We start from the raw sequence: 21,138 nt of genomic DNA on the forward strand, positions 1-21,138 counted from the left end.
TGCCATATAAATTTTAGGATTATTTGTTCTAGTTCCGTGAAATATGCCATTGGTATTTTGTTAGGAATTGCATTGAATCACAGACTACTTGGGCAAGTGTCTTCTTTTTATGCCTCAGTTTCCTTGTCTGTAAATGATGAATTGGACTAACTTATTAACAGTTTCTTCAAGTTGTGTAGCCACAGTGGCATCACAGTTGCCTTTCTTTCTTTTGTTCATAACTCTTTGTCCCAACCTGATAAGCCCCCTCAGTATAGCAGCCATTGTGACTCATCCCCAAACTTTCAACTGACACCAAACTGGTTCCTGACTTCTCAATATATGTATATGCAAACCTAGATAAAAATAAAAGCCAAATGTTTAGAAAATAAAACCAAAATTGATAACATTCTCCTTAATTGTAGCTTTGTGCTTTCTTAAGTTTTTCTATTTCTCTCTCATCAGCTGTAGTTCTCAATAGGATCACGGTAATTTTTCAAGGTTGGGGAATCAATCTCTCTCTTTCTCCCTCTACTTTTTCTTTTGATTCCTCCTCTGGTGGCCCCTCCCTGTCCTGCTCTGGCTCCTCCCCACTCTGTTCCTCTCTGTTTTCTATTTTGTGATGCTTCTGGTGGGCCTCACAGGATGGGACAGGGGTGGTGGCTATTTGCACTGCCCCACACCAGACTTGGTGCACAGTTTCTGAAGGGTGTTGCAGTCAAGACCCCTGGCTGGAAATGCTCTTAGAATATTTGCATTCCCAGCCCAGAGACCTTTCTTTCTAGATCTCTTTACCTGAGGCCCTGCTCAGAGGTCTTTTTTAGACCCTTCTACAAAGGCCTCCTGATGGGGGAGGGAGTGATGAGACTTACAGACATATACTTTCCCCCACTCTGACCCAGCACCCAGTACTTTTCCTTTCCTAGTCTTTCCTCTACACTCTCTCCCCCAACCCCTCACCTTAGGGCTCATAAAACTGCAGGAGCCTTTTGTTCTGGGCCCCTCAGCAATGAGATGAGCCCAACATCTGTGCTGATCCACCTGACCCTCCACCAGTATACCTTCCCATGGGGGCAAATGAAATAGGGGGAGTGTGCCTGCCTCAGTTCAGCCTCTTGCTTATCCCACTGTAGGAAGTGATTAAGGGAATACTGCTTTAATTGGCTGCTCCAACACCTGGCAGCTCCACTTTCTCCCAGCTCAGCTGAGCTCCTGACATCCCCCCTCAGTAAGCCTTCCTGCTGCTCTGTGGTCTCACCATCAATTAGGCAATAGCTTCTCAGTACTTAAGCAAATTAACCAACCTAAACATTGCCCCATCTCCACATTGCCCATTTCCATGGGACTAGGAATATCTTTGTAATAACCAGACAATGAATCTCTTTGACCAACTGATCTCAATATGTGAAATTTTCAGCATTAATCTGCAAAGGAGCAAAGGGAGGACTAAAATTTACTGAGTGTCTGTTGTTTATGCCACATCCTTTGCTTATATAATTTTGTTAAATCCTCATAACAGCCCTTGCAATTGTTGTCATCATTCCTATTTTATAGATGAGAAAACTGAGTAATGCCCCCAAACTCAAATACCCAGCAAGTGGTGGTGTTCTGGCACTAGCTAGGACCTGTCTGCAGTGTACTGCACAGTCTTCCCAGGGGTTACAGGCTGGCCTCCTGGGAACTAATGAGCAGGGGTGCACTGATTAGCTGTGAAATCCACCCAGGCCTGGCTCCTGTGTAGGTAGACACAACCCTCTCCCCCAAGCGGGGTTGTGTGTACCTTTGGGTCATCTTTCACCCCCAGGAAAAGGTCATCCTTCAGCCCTTTCTGGCAGTGCTCACACGTGCAGTCAAAGTAGTACTGCTTCTTCAGTTGCTTCTTGCGTTCTTCACTGACATTAAGGAAGTCAATATAGGATACCGTCAGCTCTTCTCCTTCTGAGATCTTGCCCAGGGCCCGGAGCTCAATTCTAGAGCAGGGCAAAGGAAAAGAGTAAATCAAATTCAGGACTATCCAAGTGGCTTTTGTGCTCTTCAAGTTTCATGGAGTTGAGTCTCAAAGACAATAACTTCCCTAGTGCTTGAGAAAACTCCCATTCCCATTCAGGATGAAAGAAGGTGAAGGGATTAACCAAAACACATATGTTCATAACACATAGCCATAGACAACAGGGTGGTAACAGCCAGAGGGTAAATGTGGGGAGAGGAAGATGGAGGTAGAGAAGGGCAGGGAGAATGGGGCTGGAAAGACTTTGCTTGGAGCAATGGGCATATGATGCAGTGTGCCGATGATGTTTTATTGAGTTGTCACTTGAAAACTCTACGGTTTTTGTGAACCAATTTCACTCCAATAAATTTAATACAAAATATTTTTTAAAAAAGAAAGAAAGAGCCCTGGTTGGTGTAGCTCAGTGAACAGAATGCTGGCCTGTGAACCAAAAACTCACCAGTTCGATTCCCAGTCAGGGCACATGCCTGGGTTGTGGGCCAGGCCCCCAGTAGGGGGTGCACAAAAGGCAACCACACATTGATGTTTCTCTCCTTCTTTTTCTCCCTCCCTTCCCCTCTGTCTAAAAATAAATATATAAATAAATCTTTTTGAAAGAAAGAAAGCTCACATTTCTTCCAAAAAGAGGAGATGTGGCCTAATGGACAGTTTTCTAAATAAGTCTGCTCTACTCATTAGGACAATCAAATCTGCTCCATTCTGTAAATTGCTCTAAAATCTGCTCAAATAGATTCCCAGTAGACTACTGGTCTTGGTCTTAAAACCATACATAGTTTCCATGCCCACAATTATCCATGTGCAATTATCCAATCAGCTACTGATTGTTAACAAAGGGGAGAGAAATAATAACAAAATGAAAACTCAAACAAAAGAAGACTCAATAGTCATTTCTGCTTAGTTTGGGAACCACTCCCTCAGAAACACACATTTTCAGTTGCCCACAATCTTGACCTACTCTGTGTCTAGCTATAAGACCCTTCTTATCTCAACCAGTGGTTCAGGCCCACATTATGTGAGGAGACTGATTCAGGAGGTCCTTGACAGCAAACAGAGCCCGGCCCTGTTAGTCTGCTGCATTGTTCACTTTTGTGTTTATTAGGGACAGGGCTTTTTAGCTGAAGGTGGTTAGCAAGAGCAGATGGCATTTCAATCCCTTTCCAGCCTAGACCTGACCCTCCAATGACCTAGAGCACAACCCACTTTGCCATGTAATAGATGCAAAATGTGCTGAAGACAAAAGCTCACTGCAGAACTGACATCCAGGTAAGCCAGACAAGCAGAGATCAGCCTATGGGCCTCTCAGCCACTCACATGGCCAGAAACTGCAGAAAACAAGTGGTGAGCTTAAGCTGTGCTCCTATATCTTCCCAGTACTCTAGAGCCTCACTACCCAGTGGGGAAACCATTGCCCAGAGAGTAAGTAGCAGGATGCAGAGGTTGGGCAGAGCTTCTGCAGAGAGGTCTGTGGTCATTTCATTTATCTCCCAGAGAGGCTTTCAGACACTGTGTGAAAGGTAGGACAAGATTTCAGCACCACAGAAGCATCCTAGTTCAAGGCATCCTCTTCCATATGCTCTGAAGTGACAAATGAGTAAGCAACTACTGAACAGCAGTGACATGCATGTCTGGGCACTTAAGTGCCCACTTAAGGTGACCACTTAAGGTTAAAAATTGTTCTCCCAAAGTGGAGTCCACTGACATGCCAAATAAATATGATAATATATACATATAAACAACCCATACGGCACCTAGTAAAATCTAAGTTCCCGCTCATCTATGGCTCCTTCTTTCCTTTCTCCCCCACCCCAATGTTTGGCAGCAGCTCTTACTGAAGTGATGAAAGGCAAGAGGGAGAGGGGTGCCCGGTGATTCTACCCACAGCTCTGCTTGGAATCCTAGTGTTTTCGAGCTGCAGGGAATCAACCCTCTCATTTCACAAATGAGGATACTAATGCCCAGAGAAGTGACTTAACTTCCCCAAAGGTCCCATGGCACTTTGGCAACAGAGTCAAGATTAGAACTCAAGTGCCATGCATGCCTCACCACATCATATTGGCCTCGCCTGGTTGTTTTCGGTCTGCCTCATGAGTCTGCAATGCATGGGAAGTGAGATCCACAAAAGCCCTTGGTTTTAGGACTCTACTAATGTCCTAAACAGTTTCATGTGAGCAATATCTGAGTCAGTGTTGAGTGTGGCTTCCAGGCGTTTGGTCGTGGTAGAGTCAATAAGCATGCTAAACCCACCAGCCCCTTTTACAGAGGCAGTCTCCCATAGTAACATATATCCATTCAATAGTGATTCAATGGCCAATAAGTTAGAATTTCCAGTAGCTTTACATCCCATCATGGTTAAGCCAGTTTGTACAATGTCTCCAAGTATCTCAATTTATTTCAATAATATTAGAGAACTTTCCAAACTAAATTAATTTAATGTCACTTACATATGAGAAATGTATATATTTACACCCCATTTAACCAACTTGGAATTGGGGATCAGGGAATGAATCCCCTTTCATCTCTAATGCTCCGCAATTGTATAGTTTAGCCAACTGAGCAACAAGTAACAATCAATTTAAGTATTTTTATAGAGACTGGGAAGGTCCCTTGAGACACTCTCATCTTGACCTTTTCTCTAGAGATGTGGACCAAAATGCCCAGGAGATGATGTGAATCATTCAAAGTCTCATGCAGTGCATGCCAACACAGGCTAAGGTGCACTCCTAAAGCCTAAACTCCCATGCAGCACTTGTTCTAAATCCAAAGAGTATTTCCAGTATTTCAAGCCCAGCTTGAGAAAAAAGACCCATCTGGGGCCATTTTGTTGTGATTAAGAAAAGTCAAAAGTAAAATCTAACCCAAACCACTAACTCATAGTTAGCCAGAAGCAGTAAACAGAATACTATGAATAAATATTTATCAAGACATCACAGTTATGGGTGCAATTTTCGGAAACCAGTCTGGGTGAGAAGTTGGGGGTTATAAGCAAACATACAGCCCTTTAGTAGGTCAGTTATATCAGCAATCCTCACTTCCTGGTAAGCAGGGTTTAGAGGGACAATATGGATTTTTGCCAAGATGATGTGGGCCAGAAAGGACTACCCCACCTTGATGTTGGAGAAACAAGAGAAGTAAGAAGTGAAAGAGGAGGAAGAGAGAAAGCAAAGTACCAAAAAGCCATGTCAGGTGGTAGGTGAGTGAAGAAGAAAACGATTAATTTAAATGCTTAAGAATACAGCATTCAAAGAGACGAGACTCTGGGGTGCAGAAGAACATTACAGACAGACAGCAGCCACGGAATCTTAGGAAAGGGTGGCCCCAGCAAACCAGGCAAGTGAGGGAGGTGGGTCAGAGGAGCAGGGACGTTTGCAAGAACTGACCCACCTCATCTGGGTGTGAAACATGGATTTCACTGCCTCATGACTGAAAGACAAAACAGACACCCAAATAGAAATCATTAGCATTGACTGATCCTGCACAGCTAGCAAGGGTGCACAGTGTTTCAGGTTATGCAATCAAAGCTTTGGCCATAACAACAACCTCTATCCCAGCCCCTATAGCTGGGCTCACTTGACAAGAGGTAGCCTGGTATAGTGGAAAGTTCACTGCATTTAGGATGAGAGGTTCTGGGTTCAAAAGTATGCAGCCCTGGACGATTGACTTCCTTTCCCCTGGCCTCCATGCTCTCATCGAAAACCTGGCAATAAGATTCATGAGACAATGCATTTTAAAGTAGAATGCTACCCTGGCTGGTGTGGCTCAGTGAATTGAGTGCCTGCCGGCCTGTGAATGGAAAGGTCACAGGTTCGATTCCCAGTCAGGGCACATGCCGGGGTTATGAGCCAGGTCTCCAGTAGGGGGCACATGAGAGGCAACCACACATTGATGGTTCTCTCCTCTTTCTCCCTTCCTTCCCTTCTCTCTAAAAATAAATAAATAAAAATATTTTTAAAAAATGAAATAAAAGATGGAAAGCTATTATTATCCCACTAACAAGTATCTTAGACAAATAGGTGTTGCCTCTTTTGATGTCTACCTCATGGAGAGTTTGAACTGTGTATGATGACTGGTTAGGTCACACAGGTAGTAGATAAAAATTTGGGGGGCTAGAATTGGGCCCCTAACATCGTGACCAGTGTCCTTTCCACTATGGCAGGCAGCTAGACAGGGACTGAACAGTCACTTTCTCTTGCACAGCAACCAAGAAGCCCAGGTAAAATGTGGCTGCTCAAAATTAGTGGGTGCATAGAAACCAGAGCAGATCTTGGAAACGATCTGAAAAATGGGCTCCCAGGTTCCTGTGGCTATCACAGGTAGTAATGAGAGCCCTGGGTCACCATTTCTTAGCGGAGGGGTATCCAGAAAGTCCAGCCCTGTGTATGGCTGAATTTGATCCTCTCTGCCAACCAAGCTAACCCTGGACAACAGAAGGCTTAGGAAGGGAAACACAAATGTTGTGAAAGATCATTTGGATACAAAATGAACTTCCCTGTCTTGAGTGACTTTCTCAGTTGCTTAAGAGCCTGATGTCATGTGGGCCCTTACTTCCAGAAATAGGAAAGAAAAGGGAAATCGGAGTCCCTACTATATTAGGGATTAGACCTGATTCTTGGCTCAGAACCAGAAACTATTGTCTTTGGTTTCCAGGAAATTTGGGGGAAAACCTGCTCAAATCTGATGGCTCAGAGTCAGCTTGCATCTGTCACAAGAGCTTGTCTCTAAGAGCAAAAGCAATATTGCTCAGGGCTCATTCCCCCAAACCCGCCCCCAAGCCTGAGCCATGGGCAACCGGTTGTTCATCTTATCTTGTGTGCTGACTTTTCTCCTTTTGTGCTCCACCCCCAAACTCCATTCTTTACCCTTCTGTCCCTTCTGGGCCTTCTTTGGGGTGGAGTGGTGGGGGCGGGGGGTTGTTGATAGTCATCAACAACCTCTGAGGATCTCATCACTGTGTTTGCTTTGCACGTTCACTTCAGCTTGGGGTTGGCCAATAGAAAAACAGAGAGTTGGGGTGTTTAGTCTCCTGGCTCCCTCCCTGCTGTCCATGGTTCCAGCAGCAGCTGGTTTCTCTACAGGCAAAGCCAAGCTGGTGGGGGAGGGGGAGAAAGGGCCTGTCCCATGGTTGGGGCTCTCACCAACCACAACAGTATGTCTTTCACTTCCAGGTCTAGAGATGATAATGGTTTCATGCTGCTGCTAAACCCTGGACACCTCACCATTCTTTGTTAGTTGCTTAAATGCTACCCACACTTCTATAAATTGTCCTTTTATTAAATTCCCTTCAGGTAGACTCTGAGCATGCCTTCTGATATCTGCTGAGACCTTGACTAATATATGCTTCTGTCAAGTGCCTTCTCTGTTGGTGATGTTTTGTAATGACCTCTAGATAGGTGATTCAAGGCATCAAGGCACCACTTTGAAATAGTGGTTAGAGGTTTATCCGGCATATCTAGGCAAGCTCAAGAAACACAAAAAGACTCAGAAATTACCCATGTACAACTCTTTGCTATCCTCCTCATTACCTTTCTCCTAGCCACAATTATTCTAAATGAAATTTCTATTTTCTTCTCATTTGAAATCCATGCTAGTTCAGGTTCAACAGTTTACCTTTGGCTTAAGTCAAGCAGAGAAAACATCATAAGACTTCCCCATTCTCATCACACCACCCCAGTGAAAGACATACTCACTTGCCATTGTTAAATATGACGGTGCAGTTGGGCCAACAGTCGTGGTTCACCAGACCCAGGTTGGGGAAGATGCCCACGCCCACTGCCTGTAGGCCTCTCTGATCACTGAGCGTGAAGCCATTGCAGTTAATCTACCCAGAGGAAAAGAGAAACGAGTCAGCTAACAGACACAGACGAGGGACAGAACACCATCCTAGCTACTAAAAGGTTTTTTTTAAATAATAAAATATTCAAAACCCAGTCTAATCCTGGAAATGCTTAGAGAATGTGGAAATAAAACAGTCTCCCATTCTCTTTGTGATTCCAAATGACCTTCCAGATTATACAACACCACCTTGAAAGTCTGGGCTAGCTATTTTGTAAAAAGGCCAAAGATGGAAAGTTGGTTCTGAAAGTCTCTCCTTTTCCTGTATCAGGGTGTCACTCGAGCCTTCCCCAGCCTCGGTTTGGCTTCTCTCCGTGCACTACGCTGCGTTACTGGGTGTGCCTGTGCACACACACGTGTGTGTATGTGTCTCCCCTGCCTCCTGCTTTCTTGATCTACCCAGCCTCAACTCCTACAGCTGCTCACAAGATAAAGTTGATATCTTTTTCTTATTATTTGTGTCTGCTGGATATTTATACTCCCAGTTCACAATTTTAAACTCTGATGAGCTTATGAAACATTTATGTTGAATCCAAGGCAAATCAAGATGGTTATTTATGGCACTCCCTTTATTTCCTTTTTCTTAAAAACAAGAGGTTCTTTATAGAAACAGCTTCCAAATATCTGCTGTCAGGGTATGAAAATGCATAAGAATAAATATAACTTAAAATACATTATCAACTGCACAGAAATGTCTGCTTTATCTATAAATAATATAAATATATACTATACTAATTAAAATATGCATTGATATATGTATATTCATATGTGTAGCATGTGGCTATTTGTTATTCATATTGGAGGACTGTCACTTCCTCCATTCAGTCCCCTGGGCCATTCAGCAAGGAGGTGAAGCTAGGCCTGTCAACACCACTAACAAGCCATGTTACCTTAGTTAAATTTCTTTCTTCTCTGAGCCCGCGTTTCCCTATCTGTAGGTTGGGCTAGATGATTTCTATGATTCTTTCAGCTCTACACTTTGGTGATTATGCTATTCTGTGGCTATAGCCACCATGCTACCGAGGGATACCCAGAATGGTCTATGACACTCATTCACTCCAGGCCTCTGGAGCCTAAGAGCTAAGATTAGCAACTCTGCCACCAGGCAGACTGCTGCCAGCCCTTCCATGGACACCAGCTCACTGTGGAAGTTCTCTAACCCCTCTGGGCCTCGGCTTCCTGTTTATAAAGTAGGAATGTTAAAAGCATAAACTGTACCTTGTATTGTAAAGATTGCATAAAATAATATGTGGTGAGATGTGATAGTCAATTTTATGCATGGTGCCCACATATTTGGTCAAACGTTTTTCTCTATGCTTCTGTGAAAGTGTTTTTGGATAGATTAGCGTTTAAATCAGTAGATTTTAAGTAAAGAAAGTATCCTGCACAGTGTTAGGTGACCTCATGCAATCAGTCAACAAACTTAATAGAACACAGACTGGCTTTCCCTGATCATGAAGGAATTCTGCGGGCAGTTGGTCTTTGGACTCAAACTGCAACTCTTTTTTGGAGGGGGGTGTCCTGCCTACCAGCTTATCAGCAGATTTTGAATTTAATAAACCTCCACAATCTCAAGAGCTAATTCATTAAAATAAATCTTCTCCTCCGAATAGATAGATGATAGACAGGTAGGTGATAGATAGACAGACAGATAGTTCTGTTTCTCTGGAAAACTCTATTACAGAAGCACCAGCACATGGTAAGCACATGATAAGAGATGTTGGTTGTGATTCTGCTGTTGTTGTTATTACAGTAACCCCCCCGTTCAGTTCACCAACACCAGAGAAGGGGCTGGGCCGGCCAGATGGAAGACATCTACCCCCACCACCCACGGCCTGCTGATCCTCAGGACTCCCATCCCTACCTCCTGGACTCTCAGGACTACAAGGGGCCTGGCTCTGTTGCTACATGACAGCGCACTCCAAAAGGCCCTTATTTTCCTGTCTCTGGCTTCCATACCCACCACTCCGGGCTCCCCATTATTCTGCCCATAGATCTGTGAAAAGGAAGGACATTTCTTTTTCAAGGTAACTAATAGGCAGGAAGGGATGGTATTAGGTCTTTGTCTTCAGTGTGGACAGCAGGAAATACAGGAAGTGCAGATCAACAAGAAGGTAAAATATCATCCAAATCTACCACTCGGAGATGATGAGATGTTCCCTGGCTGGTCCGGCTCAGTCACAGGTTGAGTGCCAACCTGTGCCGACCATGTCAAATTGAGTGACGACCTGCACATGGAAAGGTCACAGGTTCAATTCCCAGTCAGGGCACATGCCTGGGTTGCGGGCCAGGTCTCCACTTGGGGTGCATGAGAGGCAACCGATCAATGTATCTCTTGCACAGTAATGTTTCTCTCCCTTTCTTTCTCCTTCCCTTCCCTTCTCTCTAAAAATAAATAAATAATTTTTTAAAAAAGAGATAATGGAATGTTTGTGTTGGGTTGCCAATTCAGATAGGTCAGAAATAACCTCATAGTAAGCAAGAGAAGAAAGACAGAGGACTAGATGACGATTGTTCATTTTAGGGCTGTAACTACAGCTCTTGGCCCCTCCTCCCTATTCCGGCCTGGCAGCATCTGAATACTTCTTCGTTGGACAACCCCAGCTGTCACCCACCCCCACTTAATGAGGAATCGTACCACGCCAAAGATGTGTGAGATATACTGCACGCTGAACTGCTGGCTCTGGGGCAGCCAGTACTGCAAGAAGGTGTCCATGTCCACTCTCAGCTGCTTCTGCTCCTCTTCCCCGAAGTTCTCCACATGGTTCTGCAGGTCGTCCACAGAGACCAGGCAGCCCTCTGTGAGCCCAGTGCCCTCTCTCTCCACCCGCCACATGATGCGTGCAGCCAGCCTGTGGAGAGGGGCAAGGTTATGGAGACCCCAATGCATTCATTCGTTTAACAAACACTGACCGACTGCCTGTGCATGCCGCAGTATGGGGCCCAATACACAGCTCTGAACTAGACAGAATTTCTTCTATCACGAAGTTCGTTATAGTGGGGGAGACAAAAACTTATTAAAGATTATTTAAACTAGGCTTAAATGCTACACAGAAAATAGAATAGGGTGACATGATAGAAAGTGGGAAGAGATGGAGGAGGAGACAAAGGGATCAAGGGAGGTGGCATAGGGGAGTCACACTCAAGCTGAAAGTGGAATGAACAGGAGCCAGTTCTGTACCAATGGGGAAAGAGTAGCAAGTATATGAAGGAGAAATAGCAAGAAGACCGAGGAAGCTGGAACACGAGTGAGAAGTGAAAAGTAGATAAAGGTGAAGAGGTGGACAGAAGCCAAGACACATAGGGTCTAGGAGACCACGAAAAAGTTCTGGGGATACTGTGAGGTATGGTAGCCTGGGTCTCTCCTGGAAGTATGACTAAGATGAGCACTGGAAGAGTCTAATGGCCTGAATTCAAGTTTGTTTCCACTCCTTACTGTGTGACCTCCCTGAACCTATCTAATGACCAATAAAACAAGGATAATAACTATTCCATGCCATGCTAACCTCCAGAGGTATTTGGAAGGAAAAGGGAGGTAATGGAAGTCCACATCATGTGTGAACTTACTTATATTCTTAATGATTAGATAAAGAGAAAGTGAAAAAGGCATCTAGGTGAGGAAGCAGTATAAACAAAGGCCTGGATGCAGCCCCGAACATGGCATAAACTGGAAGCAGGGAAGGATCAGGCCCAGCTGTAGCTGAGGGCTCAGGAGAGCACAGGGCTGAGTGTGAGACAGAGGGGTACGTTTAATCCCGAGGGCAGAGAGGGCCCCTCTGTTGACTATTAAACAGCCCATACCCACAAAATAAAGCCTGTAACCAAGGGACACTTTGGCAACTCTCTGCCATTCACAGATTGCAGGCTGGCAGGTCACCAGGGAGGGCTGGTGGACTAGGGCAGACCCTGACTCTGAAGAGAAATCCCCTTGACAAAACATGGCCCTTTTCTTCTCTCATCTAGGTCACAGGGTTATTTCTATAGAGTTGCCCTGCTGGGCACCCCAGGTGCCTGAGAGCCAAGATGTCCCCACATGTAGGCCAAGACAGAACTGGGGAAAATAAGACTCGGTTTGGGGTGTCTGCTACCTCCAAATATTTGAAAAAATATCACAAAGCTCAGAGTAGAGACTAATGGATGACAGATTTCAACCCAGTATCAGAAGAAATTACCAACTGGGACCATGCAGCTGGAGGAAGTGACCTCCTCGTCAGAGGAGATAACATTTGCTTCTGGCCTTAAAGACTAAGTAAGATATTAAAGAGATACCTGCACCCCCATGTTCACTGCAGCATTACTCACAGTAGCCAGACATGGAAATAACCTAATGGCCGTCAGCAGATGAATGGAAAAACATGTGACATTTTACATATTCAATCATGAAAAAGAAGGAAATCCTGCCAGTTGGGACGACATGGATGGAACTTGAGGGCATTATGCTGAATGAAACTAGCCAGACAGAAAGACAAATAGTGCGTAGTATCACTTAGATGCGGAATTTTTTTAAGTCAAACTTACAGAAGCAAAGAATGGAAAAGTGTTTGTCAGGGATGGGTTCTGAGGGACAATAGAGAAAAATTATTAAAAGGGTACAAACTTTCAGTTATAAGATGAATAAGCTCTGAGAATCTAATGGAAAACATGATGACTATATTGATAACATGATATTTTATCATTGAAATTTGCTAAAAGAGAAATTAAATGTTCTCATACACACACAAATAAATATGTGAAGTGATAGATGTGTTAGTTAACTAGTTGGGGGAATCCTTTCACAATATACATGTATATCAAATCACCACAGTGCATGCTTTAAATATCTTACAATTTACTTCTGGACAAGATGGATGCATAGGTAGATATGCTTTGCTTCCTCACACAACCAAAAAAAGAACAACAAATTCAAAAACAGAAAACAACCGGAAATGCTAGAAAATCTGTATGGAAGTCCAACAAACAAGGAGTTAAAGAAGAAACAGTCATCCAGACCAGTAGGAGGGGCAGAGATGGGCAGCCCGTGCAAAGAGGACACACTGCAAGGTGGCAGCTGGAGGACCAGGAGGTCCCACGTTTGTTTGTGGTTAAACCAGGAGGAACAACTGGGGAGTGAGACAGACTGAACAACCCAGGAATCCAGCGCAGGGAAATAAAGCCTCGAAACCTCTGGCTGTAAAAAATCTGTAGGAGTTGTGGTGGCAGGAGAAACTCCCAGCCTCACAGAAGAGTTTGTTGGTGAGATGCACAGTGTCCTAGAATGCACACAAGCCCAGCCACCCAGGAACCAGCACCAGAAGGACCCAATTTGCTTGTGGGTAGCCAGAGAAGTGACTGAAAGCTGTTGAAGAGCTGAGCAAGCAGCATTGTTCCCTTTCTGACCCCTTCCCCCACATACAGTGCCACAACACTGCAGTGAAGTGGTTTGCCCCGCCCTGGTGAATACTTAAGGCTCTACCCCTTACAACATAACAGGTGCTCCCAGAAAAAAAAAAAATATGGCTCGATAGGAAGAACAGATCAAAGCTCCAAAAATAGAACTAAGCAATGAAGAGCTAGCCAGCCTATCAGACACAGATTTCAAAACAGTGGTAATTGGGATGCTCACAGAAATGGTTGAGTATGGTCACAAACCAGAGGAAAAAGTGAGGGCTATATAAAATGAAATAAAGAAAAATAGGGAACCAATAGTGCAGGGAAGGAAACTGGGACTCAGATCAATGATTTGGAGCAGAAGGAAGAAATAAACATTCGACCAGAACAGAATGAAAAAACAGGAATTAAAAAAATGAGAAGCTTAGGAACTTCTGGAACAACTTTAAATATTCCAATATCTGAATCATTGGGGTTCCAGAAAGAGAAGAGGAAGAGCAAAAAATTGAAAACTTACTGGAAAAAATAATGAAGGAAAGCCTCCTCAATCTGGCAAAGGAAATAGACTTTCAAAAGCCCAGAAAGCTCAGAGAGTCCCAGAGAAGTTGTGACCCAAGGCACATCATAGTTAAAGATAAAGAGGTAAAGATAAGGAGAGAATATTAAAAGCAGCAAAAGAAAAGGAGACAGTTACCTACAAAGGGGTTCCCACAGGACTGTCAGCTGATTTCTCAAAATAAAACTTGCAAACAAGAGGGGGCTGGAAAGAAGCATTCAAAGTCATGAAAGGCAAGGACCTCCATCCAAGATTACTCTATTCAGCAAAGCTATCATTTATAACAAATGGGCAAATGAAGTGTTTCTCAGATAAGGTCAAGTTAAAGGAGTTCATCATCACCAAATCCTTATTATATAAAAATGTGAAAAGGACTTATCTAAGGAAAAGAAGAAGATCAAAACTATGAACAGTAAAATGACAACAAACTCACAATTATCAACAACCAAACCTAAAAAAACAAACAAAAATAAGAACAAACTAAGCAAACAACTAGAACAGGAACAGAATCATAGAAATGGAGGTCATGTGGAGGGTTATCAGTGGGGAGGGGGAAGGGGAAGGAGGTGCATGGCATAAGAAGCATAAATGGTAGGACAAAATAGACAGGGGGAGGTTAAGAATAGTACAGAAAATGGAGAAGCCAAAGGACTTATATGTACAACCCATGGACATGAACTAAGCGGGTAGGGAATGCTGGTCAGAGGGAGGGTGCAGGCTGGTGGAGGATAAAGGGGAGAAAAAACTGGGACAACTATAATAATATAATCAACAAAATATACTTTAAAATATTTTACAATTTTATATCAATTATAACTCAGTAAAGCTGAAACAAATAAATACATGCATGCACACATGCATACAACCGTACATGAAATTATAAAAAAGAAAAGAAAGAAAAAGGAGTAGGATTTCAACAGATGGAACTGAGGGTGTCAGAGAGGCTAACAGAGCCATTTCATTTTGCAGTTTCCTAAAAATGACCAGCACACGATGATTCCAGCCTATACTTTAACTTCACATCCTACACACCTGGTGAAAATCCCAACTTTACCTTCATCATCTCCTCCGCCCTCCACCATCAGCTTCATAAGCACCCACCTTCAGCCTAGCATCAGGCCCTGACGTAATCGAGCTTCGGGGGTTGAGAGCTCTTGCACTGGGGCTCTCCAGATGTTCGTTAGCCCTGACATTTCTGGTGATGGTTGCCAGGCGAGGCCACTATTACAAATACAAGTGCCTTTCAGGTGGAGTGGGTACAGAGGGCTGTGTGTACAACTGCCATAACTACTGGGCCTGTGGTTACTTGAGAAGCTCAATATTTTGTGAAGGGGGCAGATGCCATTAAGCTCTAACTCATTTTGCCAAATCTACAGATTTTGTTTTTTCAAGAGAGGCCAGAAAACCTCTTTTTCTTAATGTAAAAATTTTCAATTTTTGAACATTGGCAGGTCAGTTTTTTTTTTTTTAAATTAAATACCAGGGAGCCATACAGAATGAGTCTGCAGCCAGCTCCAGCCAGTGTCTACAGTTTGGAGCTGCTAACCCGTTCTTCCTCTTAAATGATCTCCCAGACCTAGAGGGAGTTCACAGAAGTGACCACATGTAGTCTCTTCGAGGCTCTGTCCTGACTTGCACTTAGCCCAGCTTCCTTGAGCCTGGGAACGCTGTCACTACCACCATGCCCATCTGACATTTGGGAATCCCAAACATCACCCCAGGGCCCAGCTCTGACCTGATGTTTTCATTGGGTACCTTCCCATGTCTCTTGATGGCCAAACACTCGTTTTTGTGGTTCAGCCAAGCGTCCTTCTGGCAGGTGCGGTCACAGTAACGGGCAAACTTGCACTGCCCACAGTGATGGAGCTTCTCCTGCCTCTTGAAGCAGGTGTGGCACACAAAGTTAATGAGGCTGGAAATAGAGAAAAAATAACATGATTGAGTTCAGAGGGGCACTGTGGAAAGAAACCACACTGGTCTTTGAAAGACTGGAGATTTGGTACTGGCTGAGTGGTCAATCCTTATCTTTCTAAGCTTCAAATTCCTACTTTTCAAAATGAGAGGTTTGGGCTTCCAAAGGTCCTTTTTAGCTGTAACTATATTTCAGCAGATATTTTTAAGTGAACCAAATGGGAACACTATTGAGCTCTGCATATAAGCCTTTCAATTTAATTCAGCAAGTATAGGTTTATGACCTATAGGCACTGGGATTACCACAAGTTCCCAAAGGAAGAGTTGAACTTGCAATCACCATGCAGCGTGAGGAGCACTATAATAAAGAAGGCACAAGGTGTTCCTGGAACACATTGGAGAAGATACTTGAGCAACTCCAGTAAGTCTTCTGGGCCAAGGGAGTGTGAGTGGAAATTCCTCATGGTCCCATTGCCAAAAGTCACAGGTTATTGGCACCATGGCATGGTGGTGATGTGGGCGGGGGGGTGGATTCTGTGTGATGTATTATTATCATTGTTGAAATGTACTGTCCCTTCTCCCAAAGAATAAAATATCATAACTATCCACAATATGATGCAACATGAAACAATGTATTTTACAGAAAATGAGGTCTACACATCATGACATGTCTTCGTTCTGTGTTTTGCAACATTAAGAATTACAAGGTTAGCCATGTCCAGGTGGCTCGGTTGGTTGGAGCATCGTCCCATACACCAAAATGTTGTGGATTCAATCCCTGGTCAGGGCACATACCTATGTCATGTATGGGTTTGATCCCTGGTAGGTGTGTATGCAAGAGGAAACCAATCAATGTTTCTTTCTCACATCAGTGTTTCTCTCTCTCTCTTCCTATTGCTCTAAAATTAATAAACACATATCCTCAGGTAGGGATTTTTAAAAAAACAGAACAATTACAAGGTTACTGATGTTACTGATGTATCTCCTGGCTCAGAGTTAGTGGAAGTGATGAAGAACAATGTATGCCCATTCCATGAGTGAGAGAGAGAGAGACACAGGAGGATTAAGCCCCTTACCCCCTGCTTCTGGCTTCCCAGTGTTCCTGTTAGAGTTCCACGCCTCCCCGTGTTAAAACCATGATTCAGAAAGAGAAGGTCATGGGCTGGCATGAAGGAACCTTATCTCAAGACATAACCTAATGCCAGAATGAGTGAAATCTTGTGTGAGGCACAATATCTCTAGGCCCCAACTGCATACTCCCATAATGTGAGGAAGAGAAATCCTGGCCACTGAGGCAGAGAAATGATGAAAAGCAGTTTGGCAACATGCAGGAAAGTGGTGAGCTCCCTGGGAAGAAGTGAGTATATACACTCATGTTGTACTGTTAAGACTTAACAGTCTAAACAGGAATCTCAGAAGTTTAAGAAAACAAGGACTTTAAAAATATGGGATTCTAGAGCCTGAAGGAAGAATCTTTAACAGAATATGAAAGTACAGAAATCCCTTGCATCCATCCCTGACCATGCATGTCCTAATTCCCATAGTGAAAAAGAGTTTGCTGCTTCCAAGAACAATCAGTCCATTGTTGGCCAGTCCCAGTTACTGCCACCTTTCTCCTCATGTTAAGCCTGAGTTTGCCTTCCAGAAAAACATACTCCTATAATGTAATTTGGCCCTCTGGATCCTTGTCTAATGGAACAGGCCTGGTCATGTCAGTCCTTCAAGAACTTGACGACTACTGCCATGCCTCCCCTTCATTTCCCCTCTCCAAGTTAAACACTCTCAGCTCCTCCAACAGTTCCTTACACGAGTTTATGAATTTCTGAATTTCTGAAAATCTCACACAGTTCTGGTGTTCTCCAATGTGCCTACAGCATGTTCCTGTAGCCAAAGGAAAATGAGCATAACAGGGCAATCAAGCAAGATCCAGCAGCCAATGCTAAGGTATCAGGTTCAAGGATGAGCCCAAAGGCTAGGCCCACTCTTTCCAACACAGCATCAAGAGATGGAAAGACAGCAATAGAGCCAAGCTACGGGCACTGCATGGACTACTGCTCTAACTAAGTTAGATTCAGGGCTTCCTGGAATCCAGAGAGTTTTCAGCCTCTGGGTGGTCAACTCAACACACTGCCATTTCCCTATCTGCTGTGATGTGCATCGCTGGTAATTGGTTAATGATCATAGAGTATTCAAGGGCATGCAAGGTTAGTACTTTTTTACAAGTTAGAGCAGACTGAGGTTATTTCCATGATAATGTCTTCCTCACTACCTTGCATTCCTCAAGCTTTCCTAATGAGAGAGGAAGGGTAGAATTACACTTGCATACCTAGTGAGTTGCGTAGAATCCACAGCCCATCATTGCTATGCCACACAGAGGGTACCCTGCTAGAGGAGGATAAGAAGAGAGTACAGGGGACTTACATGGAACCCTGACCATTTTGTGGAATCTCCAAACCCCTGGAGGAGGGGAGCTATGGATTTCTCACATCTATCTCAAGTCAGGATTACTTTTTCTGGAAGGAACATGAAGTTCATTATCAGGGATGGAGGTGCTGAAGGACCCAGGTAATTTGGATCTGAAGGAGGCTCCAAATCTTACCTCCTGGTCACTCAAGGGTGAGACACGTTAAATTATGGTGCCCAGAACAGAGTGTAGTATCTAGGTTTGGTGCTGTTCACACTTTCTGAATCTGGACATTGTGATTCCATTAGCTTCTTTAACAAAAAATTCACATTTATTTAAGGTCAAATTACAAATAGTCACTGGAACCTCCCAAGTTTTCTCAAAGGTGCTGCACCCAAGTCAGAACTCCCCTCTGTTGGTCTATTTGTCATTATCTTTTAAATCCGCTTTATTGAAATATAATTGACATACATAAACTGTACATATTTAAAATGTGCAATTTAACATACACATATACCCGTGAAACCATCTCCACAGGCAGGTTAACATAGCCATCATGCCCCAATATTTTCTCGTGACACTGAATTTTTTAACCTGAAGTGGGGTCTTCACCTTCACCCCTATCTGCCTGCTTTCGGTATAGCATTCCAAACTGTCCGGGTCATTTTGGATTTTTATTCTGTCACCATTATATCTCTATGCTAAGCTCTGAGTTATCTGAAAGCAGAGAGCATGTCTTAGGCAGGGAAGAGAAATGAGGATCAGGTGCCCACCTCTAGGGTATCAGCACCCACACCAGGAACACGAACAAAGGCAGGAAAGGAAGGAAGGACACCCGGGAAATGGGCTGGGGAGGAAGAGTCAGAAGCAAGGGCAGTCACGCTGGCTGTCACTTACAGCTTGTCACTCGGAACTCCATGCCTAACTGCACAGGGGTGCCCATCGGAGGACAACCTCACACTGAGGCCACCCATCAAGATATACTTAGAATATTATAATATATTCTATTTTTATTCATATACATATATATGGTCATATTCACATACATAGCTGATGTGTAAACATATTGCACTTCACAGGTCTTACACTATTGCACTGTTTAAAATTTTAAATGCTGATAAAAACTCCAAGTGGTCACCTGGAATAACATAAGTTCTGCTTCTTTATGTTTTACAATCACTGGTTACTTCTAACCTACTTAAACTGCAGGGACATGTAGTCTCTCAGGGACTGGAGACCCTACTGTGGTCAACAAAAGCTCACACAACCCTGAACCTTACAAACTGACCACACAGCAGACACCTGTAGCAGAGTGCACCGGTGGTAGGGGCTGGCTCTCCAACTGAGAGTCCTCGGAATTAACTTCCAGGCAGAAGACAATGTTCTGTTCATTCAAGGATAAGTAATTTTAAAATGTGCTAATTTGAAGTTTACCCAACAGCAATCATTTAGAACCTAGACTAATATAAATTTTTTCCAAGGAAGAGTATTTTATCCCTGACATTGTGTAAAATTGCTTGTGCACGGTAATAAAAAAAAAAAAAAAGATTGACTTTTACCCATTTTGTGTGTGTGTGTGTGTGTGTGTGTGTGTGTGTGTGTGTGTGTGTGTGTTAAGGATATTACTGTCCTGGAGCAGGTCTGCCTCAGGCTGGCCTGTAAGTGTGTGGGTTCTTGAATTCGTGCAGAAAAGATCCCACAGTACGAGTCCAGGTGATGTTGAGAGGATGTTTATTAAAGCAAGGGACAGTGAAACAAGGAAGGGCTTAGTTAGGATGGAAGGAGCAACAAGAGAGAGCCTAAAAAGGGCTGCTTTGACTCTCTAGAAACATCATGAGGAAAAGTGAGTCAAGGTGAGACTGCGGTCAGCTCACTGGAAAGTCAGAGAAAAGGGGACCTTGGAGATAGGATCAGGGGGTCAGCCTGGGGCAAGCTGCTGCCCTCATTGCTCCCCTAGTTGCAAGTCTTGTGGGGTCCCTCAGAGTTTAGGAGATGAGTGCCTGCGGGAGAAGAGGAGGAGAAAGGAAAGGTGTGGGCATGCTCCTGGAAGAGCACGCCTGTTATTGTTTTTAAATTCTGTACATACAATGCCCCCTTATTCCCTGTACTGGGGATGGGCCTCTGGCACTGCCCTCTCTTTTATTGACACTGCCTGCAGGTCTCATTTTCTGCCTTCAGAAAACAAATTTTCTTAGCCTGACACAAAGGGAGAGAATATACCTGCCCTAGCACTTGGCTCCAGGCCCCCATGAACTGACTTAAGTCACTTCTAACTGGGCCTGATAATAGTCTATCTGCCATGAACTACAATTATGCCCATAGGAAATTCCAGTGCAATGCTCCTCATGTCTTCAAAGTCACTAATAACTCTTTTGAGCCCTGAGTGATGCAATCTAAACATCACCCCAGACTTGGTGGTAGACGTTACAATCATGTAATATCATGAGCAAATCATATTTGCTCATGAGATTCTTTACAATCACTTTGCTATAATAAGCTTTTAATTACTTTTCAAAGAAAGAAAATGTGATCGATTTGGAATGGTTCTTTTTCTCATGGTGAACTCTAGTGTGTTCTAAGTGTTAACTGCCAAACTATTGTCTACAGGCTCAAACACCTGTTGTAGATTCCATTCCACAATTTTTCTAGGGCCTAGAGTCAAGTTTTAGATGTTGGTGAAACCCAGCAAGCACTGTGAGTAATCTCCTAATTTAGATCTCCTTAGAATGAGGCTGACCTTTCTCTCCATTACCTTACCTGCTATTAAAGCTTAACTGACAAGAAGGAAGAGGGATGGTTTGATGCAGAGCCCAGCTTCTCAGACTTTAGTGGGCATCATATCACCAGAGGTCTAGTTAACAACCAAGTTCTAATTCATAGATCTGGGGGAGGGCCTGAGATTTTGCCTTTCTTACAAGCCCCAGGTAATGCTGATGCTACAGCTTTGAGTAGCAAGAATATAGAAATGAGAGAAAACTGAAATCCTACTCCTTCTGGTGGTGTATGCAGGTAAGTATCAGGTAGGCAGGAGTGGGAAGCTTCAAAAAAAAAAAGTGTGTCCTTCTGGTCTCCATCCCCTTCTTT

General features: G+C 43.7%; 1 protein-coding gene across 2 annotated transcripts in view; it reads right to left on the reverse strand.

The window, feature by feature from the left end:
* SMYD1 (SET and MYND domain containing 1) overlaps positions 1-21,138 on the reverse strand; it is a 44,988-nt gene that overhangs the window by 13,483 nt on the left and 10,367 nt on the right. The window contains exons 2-6 of one of the 2 annotated variants that reach the window (XM_053664505.1): positions 15,475-15,651; positions 10,455-10,668; positions 7,672-7,802; positions 5,369-5,407; positions 1,760-1,949 (exon numbers count right to left, since the gene is read on the reverse strand). In XM_053664505.1, the coding sequence (XP_053520480.1) occupies positions 1,760-1,949; positions 5,369-5,407; positions 7,672-7,802; positions 10,455-10,668; positions 15,475-15,651 (751 nt within the window). The remainder of the gene's footprint in view (positions 1-1,759; positions 1,950-5,368; positions 5,408-7,671; positions 7,803-10,454; positions 10,669-15,474; positions 15,652-21,138) is intronic. The other variant, XM_037125600.2, reaches the window with a different exon arrangement.

The sequence above is a fragment of the Artibeus jamaicensis genome, unplaced genomic scaffold, assembly GCF_021234435.1.
Source record: "Artibeus jamaicensis isolate MK-2021 breed Jamaican fruit bat unplaced genomic scaffold, CSHL_Jam_final contig_384, whole genome shotgun sequence".
NCBI classification, from domain to species: Eukaryota; Metazoa; Chordata; class Mammalia; order Chiroptera; family Phyllostomidae; genus Artibeus; species Artibeus jamaicensis.